The sequence below is a fragment of the Carassius gibelio genome, chromosome B7, assembly GCF_023724105.1.
Source record: "Carassius gibelio isolate Cgi1373 ecotype wild population from Czech Republic chromosome B7, carGib1.2-hapl.c, whole genome shotgun sequence".
Classification (NCBI taxonomy): domain Eukaryota; kingdom Metazoa; phylum Chordata; class Actinopteri; order Cypriniformes; family Cyprinidae; genus Carassius; species Carassius gibelio.
In genome coordinates, this window is record NC_068402.1 from 11,888,329 (window position 1) to 11,912,639 (window position 24,311).

At 37.7% G+C, this 24,311-nt stretch overlaps 1 protein-coding gene across 1 annotated transcript; it reads left to right on the forward strand.

Annotated features, from left to right (window-relative positions):
- Nucleotides 1-18,471: 18,471 nt before the first annotated feature.
- vgf (VGF nerve growth factor inducible) lies at nt 18,472-24,311 on the forward strand. The gene is made up of 2 exons (XM_052561713.1): nt 18,472-18,697; nt 20,622-24,311. Exon 2 carries the CDS (start codon nt 20,643-20,645, stop codon nt 22,590-22,592), a length of 1,950 nt encoding a protein of 649 aa, XP_052417673.1. The 5' UTR covers nt 18,472-18,697; nt 20,622-20,642; the 3' UTR covers nt 22,593-24,311.

Below are 24,311 nucleotides of genomic sequence, written 5' to 3' on the forward strand. Positions count from 1 at the left end.
AGGTGCTATGTGGCAGTAATTGAGATTATGATGATGCACTTCTTCATCATGCTGTCATTATTAATCATGTAAGTACTTGTTGCGTTAACATGGTGCCAGTTGCGGGATCTGCACAGAGAAAAACAAACAGGGAGCGTCACTGTCACTGGAACAAGCTGTTCCTTCATCTGGTCCAATAGCAGTTTACTCACATAACAGAGATAGCGCCCAGTGCGATGTGCATCTCTCTTGAACACACACAGTCAGAATGAGCATGAGCCACAGCAGCACACAGAGACAGCAAAATGTCTTCCAAACAAACCATTCAGAATTATACACTTCAAATAGAACACACACTCTAGTCAAAAATTTAAGAAGTGTCATTTTATAAACAATTGGCTTGGCTGTACAAGTAATTCAACTTTAAAATAAATAAATAAATAAATGAATTCTAGTAGAATACTGAATTTAAAAAATGCAGTTTAAATATATATATTCTAATTCTATATAATTTTAACCTATCATTGAAGTAAAACAATTGAAAGTCTCCCAAGTCTCCTCATCACCCAGGTGTGCAATTTTTTTTTGTTCTTGACTGGAACCTGTCTCAAACCAAATTACTATACTGGTCTAAATGAGTCTACCCCGCCAAGCTACTTTTATAAGCATAAGCCCCATCAGACTGGAGGTGTTGCAACAATATATAGTGATATTCTTAGAAAAGAATATTTAGATATTTAGAAAACAAGATACAGGTTTAACTCATTTAAAATACTTAAAATACTGTCAGATATGCAAAAGGAATATCTCCTATCTCTTTCTCTGGCTACTGTGTATAGACCACCAGGGCCATACAGATTTCCTAAAAGAATTTGCAGACTGCCTCTCAGACCTATTGGTTAACTTAATTGTTGATAAAGAACTTATTGTCTGAGGTTTTAAAATGCACGTTGATAATTGCTGCTCTGTGGCCCCATAAATATACATGAACTAGACGAAATGACTACCAACATGGACACTATCTTCTCTAATAGATTAGAAGCTTTTGCCCCCATCAAATTGAAAAAGTTTAGATAAAAACGTACTACATGGTACAACAGTAATATTAATTCTCTCAAGAAAGAAACTCGTAATCTTGAGTGCAAATGGAGAAAAACTAGCTTAGGTTTTTAGAATTGCGTGGAAAAACAGTATGTCCCGCTATAGACAGGCTCTTAAACTGCCATGGCCAAGCATAACTGCAAACTCATAGAAAATAACCAAAACAATCCAGTTTTTAGCACATTGGCTATAACAAATAACTAGACACCACACAATCTAAATATTCCCTCACAGTTTAGTGATAACACCAGAAATACAATTCGAATATAGATTCTGCAGGGTCTAGTACTTCAGCTTCATTCATCGTACACAAGGAAAAACTGCAGTGCTTTACAAATATAGGACAGGAAGAGCTAAATAAACTTATCACTGCATCTAAACCGACAACGTTTATAAGATCCTGTACACACGTAATTACTGAAAGAGTTGTTACCTGTAACAGAAGAACCACTTTTCAATATAATTAACTCATCATTATCTTTAGGTCACATCCCAAAACCATTCAATCTGGGGGTTATTAAGCCTCTTATTAAGAAACAACAACTAGACCCAAGTGAACTGACAAATTACAGACCCATTTCTAATCTTCCGTTTATGTCAGTTTGTTTTTGAAAATATTAAAAACAAGTCAGTGTTTATAAATATGAAGTCCATCAAAGCTAATTAAATGCATGGTCCGAGGAGAATGAGTTGGTGAAGTGTCCTGGTGAGTTGCTATCATTTAGCTTCGCAGTGCAAAATATCGACACATATATTTTTTACTGTCATTGAATAGCACAATGGAAAATCAACGTTTTTCTTTATATCTAGTGGCAGTGATAATGACGTTAGTTCAGATAAGTACTGGTAACTTTTGTCATAGTGTCATAGAACTGGTAAACTTTGTCTTTGTCGTCTAGAAATAGAAAGCATCATGATATGGACATTTCTAAGCATTTATCTCTTCCTCCGGTGAAAATATTGTTGCAAACCATAGACTGTAAAAGAAATGGACACAGCGACCCCGTTGGATTCAATGGAGAAAAATGAAGTCAATTAGAAGCACGCACTTCCTGGGGGTCGGGCGTACTGCGCAGACCACTGATCTATAATATAGTTATTTATGTAGATCAGTGGTGCAGACTCAAACTGAGCTTGATGACGTAGATGTCACGTGAGCAACCTGTAAGTCTTCTAATCGCTGTGCCAAGAGAAATCTGAATCACCCACCATATCTTGCAGAGAAGGCGAGCGTGAACAGGAGCAAATTTTGGTAAGTATTCTGATTAATTATCGTCCTTGACTTTATGCCTCCACGTCCCTCCGATTGCCTCGTAGACAGTAAAAGATTGCCTGTGAGCTTCTCCTCCTGTCCATACGGTAATTTCTCTACGGTGCGACAGAGAGTCGCTGGTTATGACGCAATCGTTAGCCTATTTTTTACAAAAACTGCTTCTACGTGGCCATAACGTAAGATACAAGGTAATGGAGCCTTTTATACATTTTCGTGTTTCTTTAGAAATAATTAATGGACAAATGGAGTCTTTAAACGCCTCAGATGTAAAGTTATTCGCTGTCAAAGTGACGTCAAAATGAATTGGAGTCAATGGAATGCTAACAGCAGGTGGGGGTCCGCTAGCCAATGGCGGCGCCCAGGGGTGCTTAAAAAAAAAATGAAACCCTGTCCCCCTGTTGCAAACGTAGCATGTGTTTGTGTGGGCGGTGCCTTCCCATGGAAACTGCGTTGGAAAGCTTGTGCTGTAGGGAAGTGAGTGCGTTTTGGTCGCTGTTGGTCGATATCTATCTATCTGTCTGTCTATCTATCTATCTATCTATATATCTAGTCTATCTATCCATATATATCTATGTATTTATCTATTTATCTATAATCTGCGCTATCTGAATACTCTCGTCTACTACTCGTCAATGCTCTCAAGGCGGCTTTGGTAAATTCTCTCCCCAACGTGACGTAATGCAATGCATTGTGGGGGAAAGGAGACCGCTGTAAGATAGTACCTACTTTTTCGTATTATATTCCATTTTGTGATACCCAACAACATAAAATACAATGGATAACAGTTTAAATGTTTATTACCAACAAGCAAATTGCACAAATTCGTTAAAAAATTAACCCTGCAACACGGCCTTTAAGATTTTGGATCACTCCGCCATTTTTTATATCATTTTAAAACATGACTGCAGTATTTTTTATACTTAAATAACAAGTCTAATATTTTTTTTGAGTCATGCAAAACAGCATTAAAATAGATAGTAGATATAAAAGGATTTAGTGGTCTTTTTAAATTAAGAAACACCACAACACTATTTATAACTAAAAATTAATACTTTTTATTACACTATAACTGAATGCAAATAATAGAAAATTAGTCTGGTATGAGTTCTGTACCAGATAGGACAATTTAGCTCACTTAATCTCACTTTTTAACAAAATTATTTATAACATGATGAGTGTGAAGAACCATTAGTTTAAAGAACCATTATGTGCTACAAAGAATGCAATGGAAAGGTTCTTTGGATATTAAAGGTTCTTTGTGGAACCATACACCCTGCCAAAGAACCATTTAAGAACCTTGTTTTTTTAAAGACTGTTAATGTGTGGAAAAATGAATTTGTAACAGTTTTACATAAAGCAACATGACAAAATATGATACAAAATATCTTACAAAAAAAATTAAGATTATGAATACTTTCGCAAGGCACTGTATACAGGAATGTGTGTGTGTGTGTGTGTGTACTTGTTTATGCAAGTAAAACCTGATATTTTGCCATTGTCCCACAAAGGACAAACATTATTAAACATAGTTAATTATGTTTTTCTGAATGTGAAAATGCAAAAAAGGTTTTCTGTAAGATTGCAAACAGGTTTTCTGTAGATTTAGTGTTAGGGTTGGGTTAGGGGATGGAAAAATATTGTTTGGTCATTATCAAAGTAATGTGGAAAATCCACACAGTTCACAGAAACAAATGTGTGTGTGTGCGTGGTTTATTTAAGGAGCTTGTTTGTTAGCACTTATCATCTTGCAACATTTTCCTTTGCACTTCATTCACACTTATGCCTTTTCTCTAATTGATCCTTTTCTGTTTCACTTTTCTACTCTAAGTGTTCATATCTGTTCATGGTCTAGTAGTGAGCAAACAAGACTGCAGGCATGAAACCTCATTACTGGGAAGAGAGAGTGAAAGAAAGTGCAAGACAGAGAGAGACACATGCAGGGAACAAAAGGGGGACAGCTTGAGAAATGAAAGGAGAACAAAATGAAGAGGGATGACAAAGACAATTTATGAAAAGGAGCAGGTGAAAAAGTGAAATAGGAAGGATGGATGGAAAAAGAGCAACAAGAAGAAAAGCAAGAGTTGTGTCAGTTAAAGATTTATTGTTGCTCCTCAAGTGAATAAAGGCTTTATGACCCTCAGTAAAGGTGATAAATAAGAATAATATAGAAACATCTATCACTGAGCAGCTAAAACTCGGGCATACACAAAACTTGTTTCATAAAAAATCAAAATCCCCAACGCAGATCTGACTATTAAAGACTGCTCAACCTTAGTATGCAATTCTTTCCAGACATCTACATTTTTGTCTAGCATATTTGTCATGGCTTTGCCCCAAATGCATCACTGTGAGAAAAAGTATATTTCTATGAAAGGACTGATCTAGTGCCTTAAAGACTTTTGCAATTTACCATCCAGTGATTTGTTTAGTGTTTTAAACACAAAGGCATTCTGATCCATCGGCTAATGTGAGACCCTTTGGTAGGGTTTAGAGTTTAGTCATTTAGCATCCGCTGTGTGGCCCTTGATAAGCATTCTCTTTTTTTAAGCCTGACACCCAAATGTACATCATCAATTCTGCCTTCCTCTCCAGTTGCTCTGATTAAATTCACTACATGTTTGCAGCAACAGGCTCTTGTAAGGTGCTATGTGGCAGTAATTGAGATTATGATGATGCACTTCTTCATCATGCTGTCATTATTAATCATGTAAGTACTTGTTGCGTTAACATGGTGCCAGTTGCGGGATCTGCACAGAGAAAAACAAACAGGGAGCGTCACTGTCACTGGAACAAGCTGTTCCTTCATCTGGTCCAATAGCAGTTTACTCACATAACAGAGATAGCGCCCAGTGCGATGTGCATCTCTCTTGAACACACACAGTCAGAATGAGCATGAGCCACAGCAGCACACAGAGACAGCAAAATGTCTTCCAAACAAACCATTCAGAATTATACACTTCAAATAGAACACACACTCTAGTCAAAAATTTAAGAAGTGTCATTTTATAAACAATTGGCTTGGCTGTACAAGTAATTCAACTTTAAAATAAATAAATAAATAAATGAATTCTAGTAGAATACTGAATTTAAAAAATGCAGTTTAAATATATATATTCTAATTCTATATAATTTTAACCTATCATTGAAGTAAAACAATTGAAAGTCTCCCAAGTCTCCTCATCACCCAGGTGTGCAATTTTTTTTTGTTCTTGACTGGAACCTGTCTCAAACCAAATTACTATACTGGTCTAAATGAGTCTACCCCGCCAAGCTACTTTTATAAGCATAAGCCCCATCAGACTGGAGGTGTTGCAACAATATATAGTGATATTCTTAGAAAAGAATATTTAGATATTTAGAAAACAAGATACAGGTTTAACTCATTTAAAATACTTAAAATACTGTCAGATATGCAAAAGGAATATCTCCTATCTCTTTCTCTGGCTACTGTGTATAGACCACCAGGGCCATACAGATTTCCTAAAAGAATTTGCAGACTGCCTCTCAGACCTATTGGTTAACTTAATTGTTGATAAAGAACTTATTGTCTGAGGTTTTAAAATGCACGTTGATAATTGCTGCTCTGTGGCCCCATAAATATACATGAACTAGACGAAATGACTACCAACATGGACACTATCTTCTCTAATAGATTAGAAGCTTTTGCCCCCATCAAATTGAAAAAGTTTAGATAAAAACGTACTACATGGTACAACAGTAATATTAATTCTCTCAAGAAAGAAACTCGTAATCTTGAGTGCAAATGGAGAAAAACTAGCTTAGGTTTTTAGAATTGCGTGGAAAAACAGTATGTCCCGCTATAGACAGGCTCTTAAACTGCCATGGCCAAGCATAACTGCAAACTCATAGAAAATAACCAAAACAATCCAGTTTTTAGCACATTGGCTATAACAAATAACTAGACACCACACAATCTAAATATTCCCTCACAGTTTAGTGATAACACCAGAAATACAATTCGAATATAGATTCTGCAGGGTCTAGTACTTCAGCTTCATTCATCGTACACAAGGAAAAACTGCAGTGCTTTACAAATATAGGACAGGAAGAGCTAAATAAACTTATCACTGCATCTAAACCGACAACGTTTATAAGATCCTGTACACACGTAATTACTGAAAGAGTTGTTACCTGTAACAGAAGAACCACTTTTCAATATAATTAACTCATCATTATCTTTAGGTCACATCCCAAAACCATTCAATCTGGGGGTTATTAAGCCTCTTATTAAGAAACAACAACTAGACCCAAGTGAACTGACAAATTACAGACCCATTTCTAATCTTCCGTTTATGTCAGTTTGTTTTTGAAAATATCTGCTCAATTGTGCTCCTTCCTGCAAAAAAATTATCTGTATAAAGAATTTCACTCCACTTTTTTAAATTACAAATTACTTGCTTCTTGCGTCAGATCAAGGCTGCATCTCATTGCTAGTTTTACTTTATCTTAGGGCTGCATTCGACACCATAGATCATGACATATTTATAGATCGATTACAAAACTATACAGGTATTGATGGGCAGGCTTTAAGCTGGTTTAGATCCTACTTGTACAATCGCTACCACTTGTTTATTTAAATGGGGAGTCATCTAAATTGTCACCAGTAAAGTAGGGAGTGCCACAAAGATCTGTCCTAGGTCGTCTGCCATTTTCAATATACGTGTTGCCCTTTGGTAATATTATTAGAAAATGTGGGATTAGTTTCCACTGTTATGCTGATAATACTCAACTATATAAAACACAAGACCAGATGAAACTTCTAAATTATCTAAACCAACAGAGTATGTTAAAAATGTTCTCCTATCAAATTTGGATAAGACAGAGATATTACTTATTTGACCAAAAAACAGTACACAGAATCTCTTGTATTACAATTTGCAACTAGATGGATGTACCGTTACTTCCTCTACAGTCAAAAAACTGGGTGTTATAATATTAGACAGCAACTTGTCTTTTGAAAATAATATTTCCCATGTTACAAAACCAACATTCTTCTATGTTAGAAACTTGACCAAACTACAAAAACACGTTACCTGTTTCTGATACAGAAAAACTAGTTCATGCATTCATGGCCTCTAGACTGGACTATTGTAATGCACTTCTAGGTGGTTGTCCTGCATCTTCAATAAACAAGCTACAGGTAGTCAAAAATGCAGCGACTAGAGTCCTTACCAGATCAAGAAAATATGATCATATTACCCTAATTTTACAGTCTCTGCACGGTTACCTAATTCCGTATCAGTTACAAAATAAATTTACTTACCTATTAGTCCCTTCATGCTTTAGCTCCTGCGTACCTAACTGGTCTTCTATAACACTTTTGATAGTACCTAGGATAGCAAAGTCCACTAAAGGGATAGAGCTTTTTCTCATTTGGTTCACAAATTCTGTAATAGCCTTCCTAACTTTCGGTGTTCAGATGTACTCTCTCTGTTTAAATCTAGATTAAAGACACATCTCATTGGCCACATCTTATTATTTGAATATATATATATATATATATATATATATATATATATATATATATATATATATATATATATATATATATATTCAGAAAATATATATTCTGTTTTTTTTATTTTTCATAAATGTATGTAAAGACAGTGATATTATTTCACTGTACGGGTCAGTTAGCACCATTGTTTCTAAAGGTCTCGTGTAGGATGAAAACATTAATTAGGATGATAGCAGATATGTTTCATCTGCCTCTGTTAACAGGTTCTAATACATTGGCACCATTGAGGACATTGTCACCTCATCAGTCATGATTTGCTTTGGGGCTACATCCGTCCACGCTAGTGACCTGATGAGGAGGTGTGCAGATAAAATCATGCCCAGCCCCCCTTCCCCACCATGTCTCCACCTTCCCTTTGAGCACCGCCTTCTAGCACACAGCTCAAGTCAACAAAAGGCACGGGGTCTTTGAATGTGCCATGAACCTCTGTAACAATTCATTCAATATATATCTTTTGCTTACGTTTTAATGAGTATATATTGCATAAATGCAACTCTATCAGTCTGTTTCATTGTTTTATTCATGTGCTGCTCTCATTATGCTGTAGCTGTCTGTATTACCATAGATTATAGTTAGCTAATGGGCTAATAAGAAGAAATAATTAGAGCCGAACCTAGTTGTGAACAACAAGCTTTCACAAAGTCTAAATGCAAACAAGGAGTGTGTATGCATACATAAGCTTGTTTGTCCTTAAGCAGTCCATTTCTCAGTATGGCCAATGTCTGTTTATGTGTGTTTGTGCAAAAAACCATGTTTGACCTTTTTCTGTCAATCTCCACATCTGTTAATTGATTATGTGTGTGCATGTGCGTGTATCACTACAGTGTGTATGAATTGGCAGGCCATAATTAAATGCACAGACCTCTCCACTATCTCCACCTCCAGCACCGCGCCAGTGACGCACGAGCCAGCAGCAGGAGAGTGAGTCATACAGCCCCCGGGGAGCCGCACCCCTCCTTCCTCTAGCTTCTCTGCCTCTCTCTCCTTCTCATTCATTCCTTTTGCTCTCATTTTTTTCCCTTGTCCTTTTTCTCTGTTGTCCTTTCACTCACTTTAGTATTCGGCATATGTTTAAAGACTCTCGTTTATACATCTCTTGCTTTTTTCTTTGTTTCTGCTTCATACTTCTGTTCTATTTGCTTGCTTACTCCCGGATACACACACGTTTATTTGTATAGCACTTTTTACAATATTGTTTCAAGCATCTTTACAGAAAATGCTTGTGTCAGTGTTAAAATTTGAATTTTCTATGGATTTAATTAGATTAAATTAGAAGATAGATTATATAGAAAAATTTAAATGGTTCTGGTAATTTGTGCATTATCTGTAAAGTGTGAACACAGAATCTTTATATATATATATATATATATATATATACATATATATATACATATATATACATATATACACGCACACACAGTGGCTAAGTTAACAAATTACCAGATGCCACCTGATTCAAATATTCCACCAACGTTAAATAGTAATGACTTTATGAATTTCTTCACTGATAAAATAGATAACATTAGAAATACAATAGCGAATGTAGATTCTACAGCATCTAACACTTCAGTTTCATCCATCGCACCCAAACATAAACTGCAGTGCTTTACAACCATAGGACAGGAAGAGCTAAATAAACTTATCACTGTATCTAAACCAACAACATGTTTATTAGATCCTGTACCCACTAAATTACTGAAAGAGCTGTTACCTGTAGCCGAAAAACTGCTTCTCAATATCATTAACTCGTCGTTATCTTTAGGACACGTCCCAAAACCATTCAAGCTGGCGGTTATCAAGCCTCTTATTAAGAAACCAAAACTAGATCCTAGTGTACTGGCAAATTATAGGCCTATTTCAAATCTTCCATTTATGTCTAAAATTTTAGAAAAAGTTGTGTCTGCTCAATTGAGCACCTTCCTGCATAAAAATGATCTGTATGAAGAATTTCAGTCAGGTTTTAGGCCCCACCATAGCACAGAAACTGCACTTGTTAAAATTACAAATGACCTGCTCCTTGCGTCAGACCAAGGCTGCATCTCATTTCTAGTCTTACTTGATCTTAGTGCTGCGTTCGACACCATAGATCATGACATACTCATAGATCGATTACAAAACTATACAGGTATTCAAGGGCAGGCTCTAAGATGGTTTAGATCCTACCTGTCCGATCGCTACCATTTTGTTTACTTAAATGGGGAGTCATCTCATTTATCATCAGTAAAATATGGAGTGCCACAAGGATCCGTCCTAGGTCCCCTTCTATTTTCAATATACATGTTGCCCCTTGGTAATATTATTAGAAAATACGGAATTAGCTTCCACTGTTATGCTGATGATACTCAGCTATATATATCAACGAGACCAGATGAAACTTCCCAATTATCTAAGCTAACAGATTGTGTTAAAAATGTAAAAGATTGGATGACAAAGAATTTTCTCCAATTAAATTCGGATAAGACGGAGATATTAATTATTGGACCAAAAAACACTAAAAACACAGAATCTTGTAGATTACAATCTGCAACTAGACGGATGTACTGTAACTTCCTCTACAGTCAGAAATCTGGGTGTTATATTAGACAGCAATTTGTCTTTTGAAAATCATATTTCCAATGTTACAAAAATTGCATTATTCCATCTTAGAAACATTGCCAAGCTACGAAACATGTTATCTGTTTCTGATGCAGAAAAGCTAGTTCATGCATTCATGACCTCTAGACTGGACTATTGTAATGCACTTCTAGGTGGTTGTCCTGCTTCTTCAATAAACAAGCTACAGGTCGTCCAAAATGCAGCAGCGAGAGTCCTTACGAGGTCAAGAAAATATGATCATATTACCCCAATTTTACAGTCTCTGCACTGGCTACCTATTAAGTTCCGCATCAGTTACAAATTATCATTACTTACCTATAAGGCCCTAAATGGTTTAGCTCCAGCGTACCTAACTAGCCTTCTACCACGTTACAACCCATCACGCACCCTAAGGTCACAAAACGCTGGACTTTTGGTCGTTCCTAGGATAGCAAAGTCCACTAAAGGAGGTAGAGCCTTCTCACATTTGGCTCCCAAACTCTGGAATAGCCTTCCTGATAATGTTCGGGGTTCAGACACACTCTCTCTGTTTAAATCTAGATTAAAAACACATCTCTTTCGCCAAGCATTCGAATAATGTATCTTTTTAATTGTGAGTGTAGTTGCATCTGATCAAAGGTGCATTTTTATTCATTAGCTTGGGTTAAACTAATTTTACTTTGTTGGATCAGCAGCTATGCTAATGATGTCTGTATTTTGTTTCTATGTTTTGCCACGGGATTCACATCCCGTGGTAACTAGGATTTACACAAGCTCCAGTCTGGATCCAGAACACCTGAGAAGAGATGATGCTGACCCTCAGAGGACCTCAGATGATGCTAACCCTGAATGAACAAACAGAACTAACAATTATTCCTAAATGTGTGACTTAATCATATAATAACTTAATTAATAATATTGATAGTTCATCGTCTAGCTGACTACGTCTTGTATTATTATTATTTTTTAGTTTTTCTAAAATCCTGTCAAATGTGCACAAACTACTAGCTACTACTAAATATTGTAGAAACATAATTTTCTGTAAAGTTGCTTTGTAACGATTTGTTTTGTAAAAAGCGCTATACAAATAAACTTGAATTGAAAAAAAAACACACACACTGAGCATTCCAATCTAAATCTAAATCAAACTGCACTTGGTTTATTTTGATTATTTAAATAACAAAAAAATTAAATAAACAATACAGCTAATTAACACAATCATGTGGAATGAAAAAAAAAAAAAACACAAAAACATCCCCAATTCAAAATACAGGTAAAACACTGGCAAAAAAAATCTATACTAATTCATACGCTCTATAAAAAAAATTCCTTCATTTTAAAACAGTATATTGAACCTTATTTTTAGAACATTGATACTTTTCTGAGTGTACACAAACCCAGTGCCAAACCATTGGCCTGTGAATCGTCTCACCAGCCTCAATGAAATGGCCAGAGGGAGTCCCATTGTACTGGCAAGCCCTGTTATGGACTGCCAATCCCCTGCCAACTATGCTAGGTCTTTCATATTGGTTATTTGGAGGGGATGAAAGCGTATTTACCAGCATCACATAAATCTGACCCATCTTGGCAGCTCAGTAAGACTCACTGGCATTCTATTGAGGGTTGATGTGGCAGTATGCAGAGTGAGAAGTATGTGCAGGGGTGTGTTATCAACAGATGACACACCATCTGGGGGCTAAAGGTAATGGCAAGATCAAGCACAAGGCTGCACACATTGCTGCCACAGTCTCCACGATGCTCATTAATCATTTCAGATTTAATTAAGAAAATTCCATGAAGCAATGTTAGTATGACAGGATTGTTGTAACAGAGTCTTACGGTATGAGCGAGTTCATGTATGTGAAAGAGCTTGTGAGATGACATTGAAAAACTGTGTAGACACTCGTAGGAACTGCAGTGGCTCCTCTCTTTCTCTGTCCCTCCTTCTCTCTCTCCTTGCCCACACGTGTGCAGTGGGGGGTGAAAGTGTGTGGGAGACAGTCCGGTTCCAAACAAGGCGATAAATCGTCAGGTCCAATAACATCAGCTCTATAGTACTACAACAAAACCACAGAAAGAGAGAGGAAAAGAAAGACCGAGGGGGTAGCGCCATCAGACTAATGTGTATTGACATTGGGGGGATCTGAAATTAAGGGGAAATAAGTCCGCATCATTTATTTTTTAAAGGATAATTGAATGTTAATTCATTAGTATTCTATATGCAAAGCAGGATTTGAGTATTTATTGCATTTGGCAGATCTTGGCACTCTTAAAAATGAAGGTTCTAAATGGGGGTTTTCGCAATGATGCCATAGAAGAACCATTCTGGGTTCCCCTAAAAGGTCTCTCAGTGAACAGTTCTTAAACTTTCAGAAGAAAAAGGTACAAAAGCTGTCACTATGATAGTACCTTTCCAAAATGTACACTTACTTAAGGGTGCATATTAATAAAGACAAGTGTGAGTGCCATATAAAAGTGCTGTTCCATATAAAATTCTTCTCAAGGTACCATATCAGATTCTTGATGAAACCATAGATGTCAATAAAAAGTTTTATTTTTAAAGCAATCAAAACTGAAGAAGCAACAGATCTTTCTATCCATATTGTGACCTACGTAAGTCTTATGCATTTTTAAAAAAGAAAAAAGTAGGTCAGGAACTCGGTTGTATCCACTGGTTGTTGATTGGATTTTGAGATGTGGGCGATGCACTCAAAAGTAGAGGAAGATGATTGCAAGCTTGCAGGGGTTGGGTTTAAGTGGTTTAAGTGGATAAAATCATTGAGAAGTCCTGCGTATGTCAACAGAGAGAAGTCTGTAATTTTCACCCGAAGGTCCAGTTATGACATTTTTATTAAAAAAAAGAGACAAAAGATTGTTTGAAAATGAAAGCTAACAACAGATAAGGTTTGTTGACAATGAGATCTTTAACATGCATTTAGATTATAGGGTAAATTATTTCATGCTAATTTTAAGTTTGTAGTATATTGCAGATTCACTGACTGGGTGTGAAACCTCTCTGAATTGCCGCATTTGGGCATGAGCTTCAGAACCGAGTGCAAGCGTCTATATAAATTTGGCACTGCCTGCATTATTTATCTTTTTCACTGAATTACACTTCACTTTTCATTCATCTCCTCTCCTCCTCCTCTCTCTCCCCATCTTTCTCTCTGTGCTTCCGTCACACCCCACCGACCCCCTTCTCCCCTTTCATCATTCTCCTTTTCCTCACAGAACGTGTTCAATTTCAGGCCCCTCCGTTTTTCCTCTATTTACAAATTCACAATCAGTTTTTCAGTCAATGCTAAAAACGTGCACTTCAGACTCAAATAAAGCCAGCTAATCTTACAGGGATAAAGCACAGAATAAGAGTCAATAGAGGTTATCTTTGCATAGTACAGCTAATGCGAAAATGGTTTCAAATGTTGAAATCATTTCCACAATTTATATAGTTTGTAACTGAATGCAAAGGTGATGAAAGTGGCTTCCGAGGCTAAGAAATTAAAATATAAGCTAAGACAGAGTTTTTCATAAGAAAAGTGTGAGTTTGCAGATATTAAGAAAATTCACAAATCAAAACAGCAAGTATGAGAGAAATTGAAAGCTGTCGAAATATAAAAAGAAACTTTTTTTGTTTAAACCAGGTGGATATTAATGTTAAATCACTTCACCACAATCATATAAAAGTGGGATACAAATATGAACTCTCCAGAGTGAACATGTGATGTGTTACCTTCGTTGCAATGGATATGCTTACATCTTTGAACTGACATTACTTCAAATATTGTTTATAAGATACACAGCGTTTCATTGTCTCACTATATACTGCAAGCTGCTTCTCTGCTGTAGAGCAATAGGATATGTATCACTATCAATGACACTAAAAAGGGCACTCGGCCTGGAGGCTCAAGAAGAGGGATAAATGAATCATTCAGCATGTTCTTTCTCTCCTTGGTAGCTGCTTTTGTCTGGTTCACTCCTTATCTGCATCTAGCTGTCAAATCATCTTTGGTAAAAGAATATTCAAATGGTGCACTGGGACCCCGAAAGAGTCAAAAGTGATTCTTTAAGCCATGTTTTTGATCTTCCAACATTAATGTCATGTAGGCCATTCATCAAAGACGTGGATGCTTATAAATCACGTCAGGCTGTGATTTTTCACTCTAAATTGAATCTGCAGGGCGGTGGTAAATGCCATGCTATTTCAAAGACAAGTGGCCATAGAGGACATCTAAATAGCTTAATAAGTGTCCAGATGTGCAGAAGATTGCAGTGCATTGCACATCAGTTTCTCAAAATTCAGTTTTCATTCACAGTGTTCTTCAATATCAAATCCTCCTTTATGAAAAAAAAAATCAAGGTCACATTATTTTAAGGTCCAAAACTCGCTATAAACAAACCACTAACTACAACATTTGTCTTACTAAACTCCTAATTTGCTGCTTATAAAAAGTTATTAAGGTAGTTGTAAAATTTTGGTATTGGGTAAGATTAAGAATATCTGATTTATAAGTCCAAATAAACAGCCAATATGTGACCCTGGACCACAAAACCAAGTCATAAGGGTACATTTTTCAAAATTGAGACATCACCCGAAAGCTGAATAAATAAGCTTTTATTTTTTAGTATATTTGAAAATCTGTAATCTGAGGGTGCAAAAAAAAAAAACACTAAATATTGATAAAATAGGGGTTAGTTCACCCAAAAACTGAAATTAGCCTCTGTTTTACTCACCCTCAACACATCCTAGTAGTAAATGACTTTCTTCTTTCAGACAAATCCAATTGTGCTGGGCCTTCCAGGCATTACAAAGGGGGTAAGTGGGTGCTTTTTGTCAACAGTCCAGAAGACGTGATCCATAATGCATGCATAATAAAACGTACCTCACACGGCTCGGGTTGAATTTTTAAGACTAAAAAGCTTTCATGTAAACACTACATACAGATTCATAATTTGGAATTAATTCAGTCCAATTGAAACAAAAGTTGTGCATGTAAACATGACCATGGATCAACCTTATTTGGTCTGCAACTGCATTAATCTTTTTTTTTTTTTTTTGTCATGGAAACTGGGATTGTGGTTTCCTTTTCCCATCATGCTTTCTTTTGGGATGCATGGAAATTACACATACACAAAAAACCCCCCTGAAGAATAACGTTATACAAAGCAACTGATAGCTACTATCTTCTACTAGGCCAGTTGATAGATGTACTAGTGTTAATTAACGTGAGTTGTTTCTACTATTCATTTAATTGGAACATCCTTGAATCTTCATGTAACACAATGTTAAAAGTTGTAGGACTTTTAAAATGGGAAGGTGGTGCTCGCATGTTGTCAAACTGACAGGGAAACTCTGTTTGGATAGTACTTTGTGTTAGCAAGGCTCGCTTCGCTTTGTTTGTACGTAAGCGTGGGCAAGAAGCCTCTGTCACATATCCAATCTAAGGGCATCCCTCCCACGGTTAGTTGTCTGAATCGATTATAAATGTATTACTTTTTTTAAGGCCCCGGGTGCTAAAATGATGCTTGCTGTAGCGAAAGAGATTCATCTGGGGGAAGACCAAGACACGGTGGATGCCGCCTCATTAATTCCCAGTCAGAGCCGGGAGAACAAACGATCAGTTTCGCCGCCGCCTTTGCAAAGAACGCCAACGCGGCGTTCCCCATCCTGCGTCTTACGCAGCACAGTGAGGAAATGAGGAGGTGGAAGAATTTCTCTTTCGGCTTCAGGAGATCATCGTGGGATAGGTCATTTGTCAACAGTGTGTTGTTAATTCTCTGAGGCAGAACGTACCTCTTCAGTCGCCTGCTCCTGTGAGGCAATCGACCTCCCCTGCATGAAGTTAACGTAAACAGTCAGTTGGTTTCAGAAACACTATCTTTTCCGACAGCCGTGTAAAGCCACTGTCAACTCATTCTCACCATGAGCTACTCCAATTCGTTCATGTTTAACACCACAGACATTCTGAAAGAATCCACATGACAGGATTTTCTTAACTTTCATTATGGAATATTCATTATCTTGTCGTCACTGTAACAAAAACATGCCAAGTCACACATTAAAACTACTTAAAAACTGCTATTCTGCATTATATCCTGTATGAATGTTCAAAACAAATGGCATTAAAACTTTAGATCGATATATAAAAGTTTATTTAATTGCACAAGTAAAAGAAAGGTTTAAGCACCCTAAAGATAATTTAACTAATGCCCCTTAAGCTGTCATATACTATTAGAGTGAGCAACAATTAATTCCCAATGAAGAAGAATATAGGCAACAAATGAAGGCCTAGTGCCAGGATCATCCAGCATTTTTGTGAATGAGCTTACTCCTTTCATGTCAGAATTAAATAGGGGGGAAAGTAGCATACAATTGAAAGAATGTTTGGATAGACGGCAGGAAAATAACGCTTCACAGTTTTGAAACTGATGGCTTTCTACATTATTTTAGGTATGTTAATAAGTTTAACTTTTTAACTCAACGGTCCTTTCTGCATCCCTGTTCTAGACAACTGCTCTGAATAAAGGCGTGTCACCACTGGACAACAAAGTTGCTCGTACACTTGCGTTATTAGTTAGCTCTGTAAAACAATTTCACTAGAGATAATGACACGTAATGCATGCAAAAATGAAGAGATTTCATTTTAAAAGAAAAAAGATGCGGTCCGCCTGGAAACATTATAAAAATGAGCTTGAAAATGAATGGAATAGGGAATCATTCTGGCACCTTCTTTATACAATCTTTATTTTAGTATATGGCCATATAAGTTGCTTAAAGGAATCCCAAAAAAGCTTTTATCATTTACTCATACTCATGCCAGACATGACCTGTGTTTTGTGGGGATGAGAGTGACTGACGGCCCGAGTCACATTAACTTTCTTAGTAAGGAATAAAACGATGAAAGTGAACGGTGACCGAGACCGTCTCCTAAATCAACATAGGGGACGGGGTGAATAATAATGACAGATCATTGGGTGAACAGGCTTTTAAATTCTCAATTGTCAGTTCGTTCAAAAGTTGAAGTGCATTCATAGTCCCTGAAACTACTGCTGACAAAAGCTAATGTTTTCTCGCAATTGCATTTACTCATTGCATTTACCGAAGAGTCTCTTTTTACACACTACAAGGTTTTGGTGCTCAAGCAAACCACGACTGCGAACACTCCTGTACTCATGATAAATTACATTTTTGCAGGAATTTTTTATTTTTTTGATTCAAAGGCTTCAATAACGATCACCCGAACATTTAGGAAAGAAAAGTGCATTAAACATAGAACGACATTAGATAAGACAAATTTAACGACCGGAATGATGCTTTTTAATCAACAGGCTATTGTTTCATACGGAAATTGTGTTTACTTCGAGGGTATTTTAACCTGTCATCTCTTTGCAGTTTGGATTTTGACGTTGCACAAAGGATAACACAATAGTGCACTGAAACACTGTACTGTAACATTGTATTGTACATGTTTAATGTCCATAAGGCCATGCAGAAAAACGGTTACAGCAGCTTTCAATAATGATACATTTCAAAACATCCTATCACGACCTGGGTGCGGAAGAGGCACTTTAGCTACTCAAGCAAAGTGCAGATGAGACAAAACATGTATAATATGCATTTGGGATCGCTTTTTCACCATGCACTGACGATTCAAGCGACAGCTGTTTCCTATGTGAGTAACACAGAGTAATTGCATTTATACATTTTGCTAGTGAAGCAATGCACATCGTAATGAGGATCGTTGCTTCCTTTGTGTCACGCTGTCGTATGCAGCTGCATCTGGAAGGGACCGGTCTCGCGCTCCCCGTGTTGTCTAGCCCTCTCTACTCGGCGAAAAAAAGTACCATTTCATTCATCCCGTTTCCTTCCATTCATCTGGGCACTGCAGCGTAGCGAAGACTTGGGGTTCGATCAGCACCAAAATTCTTATCAATGGAGAGGGTGACGTCAATGAGCTAGAATGACGTGCAGTCACGTGGGCGCAGTGGGGCCGAAATAAAAACACGGAGAGCTGACCGTGGTACTGAAAATATCCCCATAGCACCGTGCGAGAAAAGCCTACCATACGGCTTACAAAAACGAAATCACTGTACAAACAAAACAGTAACATTCAAACAAATAATTTATTGTTGAAGCGGATTCTTACACGTAGATCACGAGAATAACTTAAATACAAAGTTTGAAGAAGACACGATTGGTGCGTTGGACTGCGCTGCCACTGACAGGATTCCCGGTAAGTCCCGGCTTTCTTTTTATAGTAACAGGCAACAGTAATGGCAGAAGCCGTGGGAAAATAAGTGCATATTGTAATGTGGACAGAAGAAACTAATTAAAAACGTAAAGATTTCCCTATGTATAGCATGTAAAAAAAAAGCACTTTTATTAACAATAATAATAAGAATAGTTTTAAGGATGTGTTGTAAAATTCATTCTACAATGCTTTTTTTAATTTTTAATTTAAAAAGTGGAGATGAGAAAAACATGTAGAAACTAAAAGTAGGCTATAACATTTAATAAAATCTATATAATTCAATTATTGGTCAAGGAGCTAATGCAACCTATTAAAACCACTTGTATTTAGTATGGTGTATATGTGATTTCATATATATATGTATACTTAATGGTGAAGGTGACGGGGTTGATCAATAGCACAGCTCTTATAATGATTTTTACCACGCCCTTGCTCATGCTTTCATCATGCTTCTCATCACCATAGCATCAGATACCTAAAATAACAACGTTGAGTCCAATCATAGAAGCACACGAGAGACACTGAGAAAAAAACGTTTTGCTTTGGCTTGCCTTGACTTTTGCTGGTTGAGAGTTCAATTTGACTTTTATTTTATATAGCTACTTATATGTACCTGCTTATATGGAACATAATAATGTTGACATGGCATTTAACAGCAGAGGATTCATTATCTGTGTTCATGTCTTTCGAACGTTGTTGATTGGGTTCAATTAGTAATAGCAGTATGGCAAATCTTAAATCTAAAAGATCTGTCTTAAAGGAGAAGATTATAGGCCTAATTGGGACAAGGCTTCTTAGAGCCGGATTACTTAAGTGCTTTGTTGATGAGAACTCCCCAGTGTGCTCTGTCATTGGCGGCAGTGAAAGAGGGCGTTAGATATGTGCTTACATTGTGGAGACACGATTCTTGTAAGAGCAAAAAAAAGTGCATTGGAGAGGAGATACAGACTGTTGTTTAAAAAAAAAAGTTACTACAGCATCTGGCAAACACCGATGCCAAACTTTAGACATGTAAATCCGTACATTTGAAGTCAGATGGCACGTTTGACGATTGCTGCGGGGTTTTCTCGTACAACGACGAGTGGAAATCTAGCCACATAACGAGATTTAACCATACACATCTGTGTCGTGATGATCATACCTTTCAGAGCCAGTATTCATTACAAAATGAAAGTGAGATAAGAATGCGGTTTTATTCACGTTCATTGTTTTTGCGATTCCAAAGCTTTAAAATCCAAATTCCATGGAGTGTTTTATCCATGAGTTTCTTTTTTTATCTTAAACTTGCTTTTCACGTTCATATTGAGATCCTCTGATCATCTTTGTATTGCTTACTTATTAACCTCCCACGCATAGGAAGGGCTCCCAGCAAAGGCGCTTTTCCTCCTATTCCTTATTAGCACCGCGCCGCGTGTACGAGCAATCACATGCACAAAAGCGCTTCAGAGCCCTCACGAACCGCACCAGCTCAAGCCGCAAAGCCATTTACAACGCCTTTGCGAAATCAGCTTAGCAGCAGGCAATAAAACATAAATTATAGCTTAACAAAAATATACCCCACTCAAATGATTAATCAAAATATACAGAAGGATTGTTAAAATGATCTCTTCAGAGAAGAAAAAAAATCATCATTGGATGACTGGGGGGGTTACATATTTGCTAAAGTGTACAATAACATTAGTTATTCCATTATACAAATGAGCAAATGGGTCATGAAATGCTCCCAGCTATCAAAGGCAAATCATTCATACAAATTTATATTTAATAGTGACTGTTGCATTTAGGAAGTCTGGAAAGAAGTGAATCATAAAATGTGTCCACCATCTTACCTGAGAAAAATGTTCATCTTGAGCTACATTGCTCAGCATTGATGTGTGATGTTTGTGCTTGAACTTCTGTCTTTCAGGTTCAACACATATGTGCGGTCATGTTCGGGCGCCAACAAACTTCAAATGCCCCCTTCATTTTCCTGTTCATGTTATTTAGTCTCAAAGTCAATCCTGCAACCTCTAGTCCATTGACAGCAGATAGAAACACAGTTAGTGAAAACTATGCAGCATCCTCCTCTGCTCAGCAACAGGCTCAATTTACTCAACCAGCTGAGGAACAGGGCACGCAACATGAGGAAAATGATGAAGGTGATGAGCTTTTCAAAGATGTGGATCCTAGAACCCTAGCAGCGGTCCTTCTAGAAGCCCTCAACCAGCCCCAGAAGGAAAAGATGAGTGAACGAGAAGACGTGGGATTGGATGTTGAAAAGGAGAGGGATCTCCAGGGCTCAGATAGAGACAGAGATGGTCACAAAGAGCTAGAGCTGGTCATGGCAGCTGCTGCAGCACAAGGAAAAGATGAGAAAGAAAGAGAGGAGGAAGAGGAGAAAAAAAGGGCTGAGGAGGAGGAACGGCTAACTGAGAATGTGACGAGCCGCACTACCAGTCAGACGGTACCATTAAAAGAGCAGGTGGCCCCACAGGAGGGGGGCACAAAAGAGGAGGTGATCAAGGAGGAGGAGAGACAGGAGCCAGAGAGAGAAGAAATGGAGGGGGAGGAAGAGCAGCTGAGTCCAGAGGAAGTGAAGAATCTGGAGACTATGTTAGAGGAATTCCAAAGCTACAGCACAGCCACTAAGAGAGAGCGTGACACGTCCACAGGCCAGAGGGAGAGCCGTGGGGAGTATTTTGATTATCTAGACCGTAATGGCCTCATGAATAATGAGATCAAGTCTAAAGCTAAAGGTGACGACCTAGCACTGTCCAAGAAGAAGCTAAAGTGGCAGCTCGAACAAGAAAAGAACAAAGTTCAGCCCTTGCAAAGAGGAGGCAACTTCATGGATGACTTTTCCAACAATCTTGCTGACCCAGAGGAGGAAGGTGAGGAAGATCAACAGGACGAAGAACAGCTGAGCCCTGAAGAAGAGGAAACTCGGGCCAAAGCGGAGCAAGAGGAGGTACGCAGACAGGCAGCAGAGGCACAAAGAGCCAAAGCGGAGGAAGAAAAGCTAGCAGACATCGCATCGGACATGCTCCTGAAATACATTGTGAAGCAGGACAAGAAAAAGTACCAAGACAATAATGGTGCAGAAGATAAGCGCTCTGATGAGGAGGACACTAATGATGATGATGATATTGACCCACAGACCATCGATAAGTTGATTGAGATTTCCAGCAAGCTACATCTTCCAGCTGATGATGTGGTGGACATCATTAACGATGTAGAGAAAAAGAAGAAAAAAGATGCTCCTGAAAATCTCCAATGGCAACGTCCTCTCGTGCCGCCTCCAGCCCCCGTTGCACCTTCTACGCTGTTACGTAAACCTCCTCCCTCAAAGCCTCCTCAAAAGAACACAAACCCATTGAAAGCCTGGTTCAAAGACAGGGCTTCGGTCAAGCCCAGCAAGCAAGACATTTGGACGAGGCAGCAGTGGCCCTTTCGTACCTACCCTTCCTACAGTGTCTATCAAAAACCCTACCGGGGATATTACCCCATCTACGTCCCGCCTCCAAAACCGAAATCCCGCTACTATCCCAAGCCCTCTTTCTCCCTCAACGATGTCCTGGGAAACTCTCGGGACTATGACTTTAATTACTCCTCCAGGCGGAAGTCCCGTCCCTGGGCACAGTCTCGCCAAACAGTCCAACCAACTTTCCAGCGAAACTTCTACTTCCCTCACCCTCGGACTTTCAAAGCCGTACCCATGCCTAAACCCCGGTCGCCTCCACGTCGTTGGCCGTCCTTTTATTACCCAGCCCGAGCTCCTGTAGTCACCAGGGAAGATGATTACTACAATCCACTGAGGCAGCCGCCACAGGACAGTGAAGAGGAGCTGGAGAACTTTATCGAGAGAGTCTTTATGAAACATCCCAGGATGTTTCAATAAGCAGACTGAAAAAAAAGAGCGATGAGGAGGAGGAGAGGAAAGTGAAAGGGAACAACTTAAAGACTGTTCATGGCCAACGTATCATGTTCTGGTTTCTTTTGCTGAAATAAGTTCCATCGTACTCATTTATTTACCTCAGATTCAAAGTTTACCCTTAGGATAGAACATATTCAGGATCCTCATGTCTAACTAACCATCTTCCACCCTCCTCCCCCTGGAGAGACTGAAAGACCAGCAAAGCTTCTGGAGCAGCAAGAGGAAAGAGTGCTTCAAAATCTCATATACCCAACACTGATGTTCTGGAGACCCCTAGAAGGCCTTCATCAAGGAGCAGATGCATGATAGCATTAAACACCATGTTTTCATCCAATACAAAGACATTCAAGATGGAATCCTGAAAGACTTGCCATTATTATGGAAGCAACTCCATTAAGTCTTAAGTATCTTTTTTGTTTTATTTGGTATATTTTTAACATTTAAAATCCCATTGGTCAGTATCATTGATCATAATGTAGAGCGAGATAGCAAAAAATACTCTAAACGCACCTTTAAGGAATGCAAAAGTGCAGATTTATTCAAACAGAGAAACCATCACAGTGCCATAATAGTGGAAATATACATTTTCTTTATTCTATACACCAAATGTATTAAGTCTTACTTGTACCTCAGAGTGATCTGCTTGAGCATTTACCATTTGTGCATTCCCTTGTGAAACAAAGGACACACTCTAAGTCTTGTACATAGAATTAGTTTCTTATCGCTGTCTGCATTTTGAATTTTTTCCTTCAATGTGTTTATACCATTGTTTTTTACGCAAAAAGATAGAAAGCTGTTGCAAAGGACATTCATACATTCCAACGATTTTTAAGAAACAAATCTATTATTTCATAGAAGCTGTTTTGGATACAACTTTTAATTGCCTTAAAACACTCTCTTCCCCTTTACAGATGAGCAGCATTTTTGTCACAGACTAGCTAAAAGGTTTGTTCTCAAGCTCATAAACTGAAAAGTAGTGATCAGCCTTTTAACATGTTTTACAAATAAAACAATTATATATAAAGCTAATTAAAAACATGTATTTCATGTTTGTGGTTTTAAATGTGTCAAATGTTAATGGTTTATTCAAGAGTAACCTTGCCCCTACTACATTTACATCTTACCAAAATCCATCGCTGGGCCAATGAGAGCTCAATCAAAAAGCATTGACAATCTATTAAATGATTACAATTCACATGGGAAGGAAGCAATGCAGATCAGTGTTACCGTTAATTAAGTGAAAATTGAAATTAGAAAAAATAACTTGTAGGCATGAAACTGTCGCTTGTCAATCTGAAAAATAAAAATAAGGGGGAGGCATACACAGTTCTAATTTTCTTTAAATGGTCTGAAAGGCTGTCAGACGAAAGCTAGGGGAAAAATGGTTGAGATAGCTGAACCAGTGGAGGAGTAAAGTTTCTGCACGTTACTGTAAACTTGCATCTAAAATGTGTTGCTTCTTTGAAGACATTATGAGCATTGAAAAAAAAGTATAAAAAAAGATGAATGACTAGTGTATCCAAGTAAAAATGCCGTTAAGTCTTGTGAGGAAAAAATGTTTATATCCGTTCTAGATGTATCTTGTACGTAACATAATAAACATGCGTTTGCTGGATGTAAATAACCGCATGTTGATGACTAGTTTTGCTACACAGAGAAATAAACTTGACTATTTTTTATTAA

What these genes read in the sequence shown, in the direction of transcription:
- vgf (XM_052561713.1), top strand. Translation starts at nt 20,643, where the DNA reads ATGTTCGGGCGCCAACAAACTTCAAATGCCCCCTTCATTTTCCTGTTC.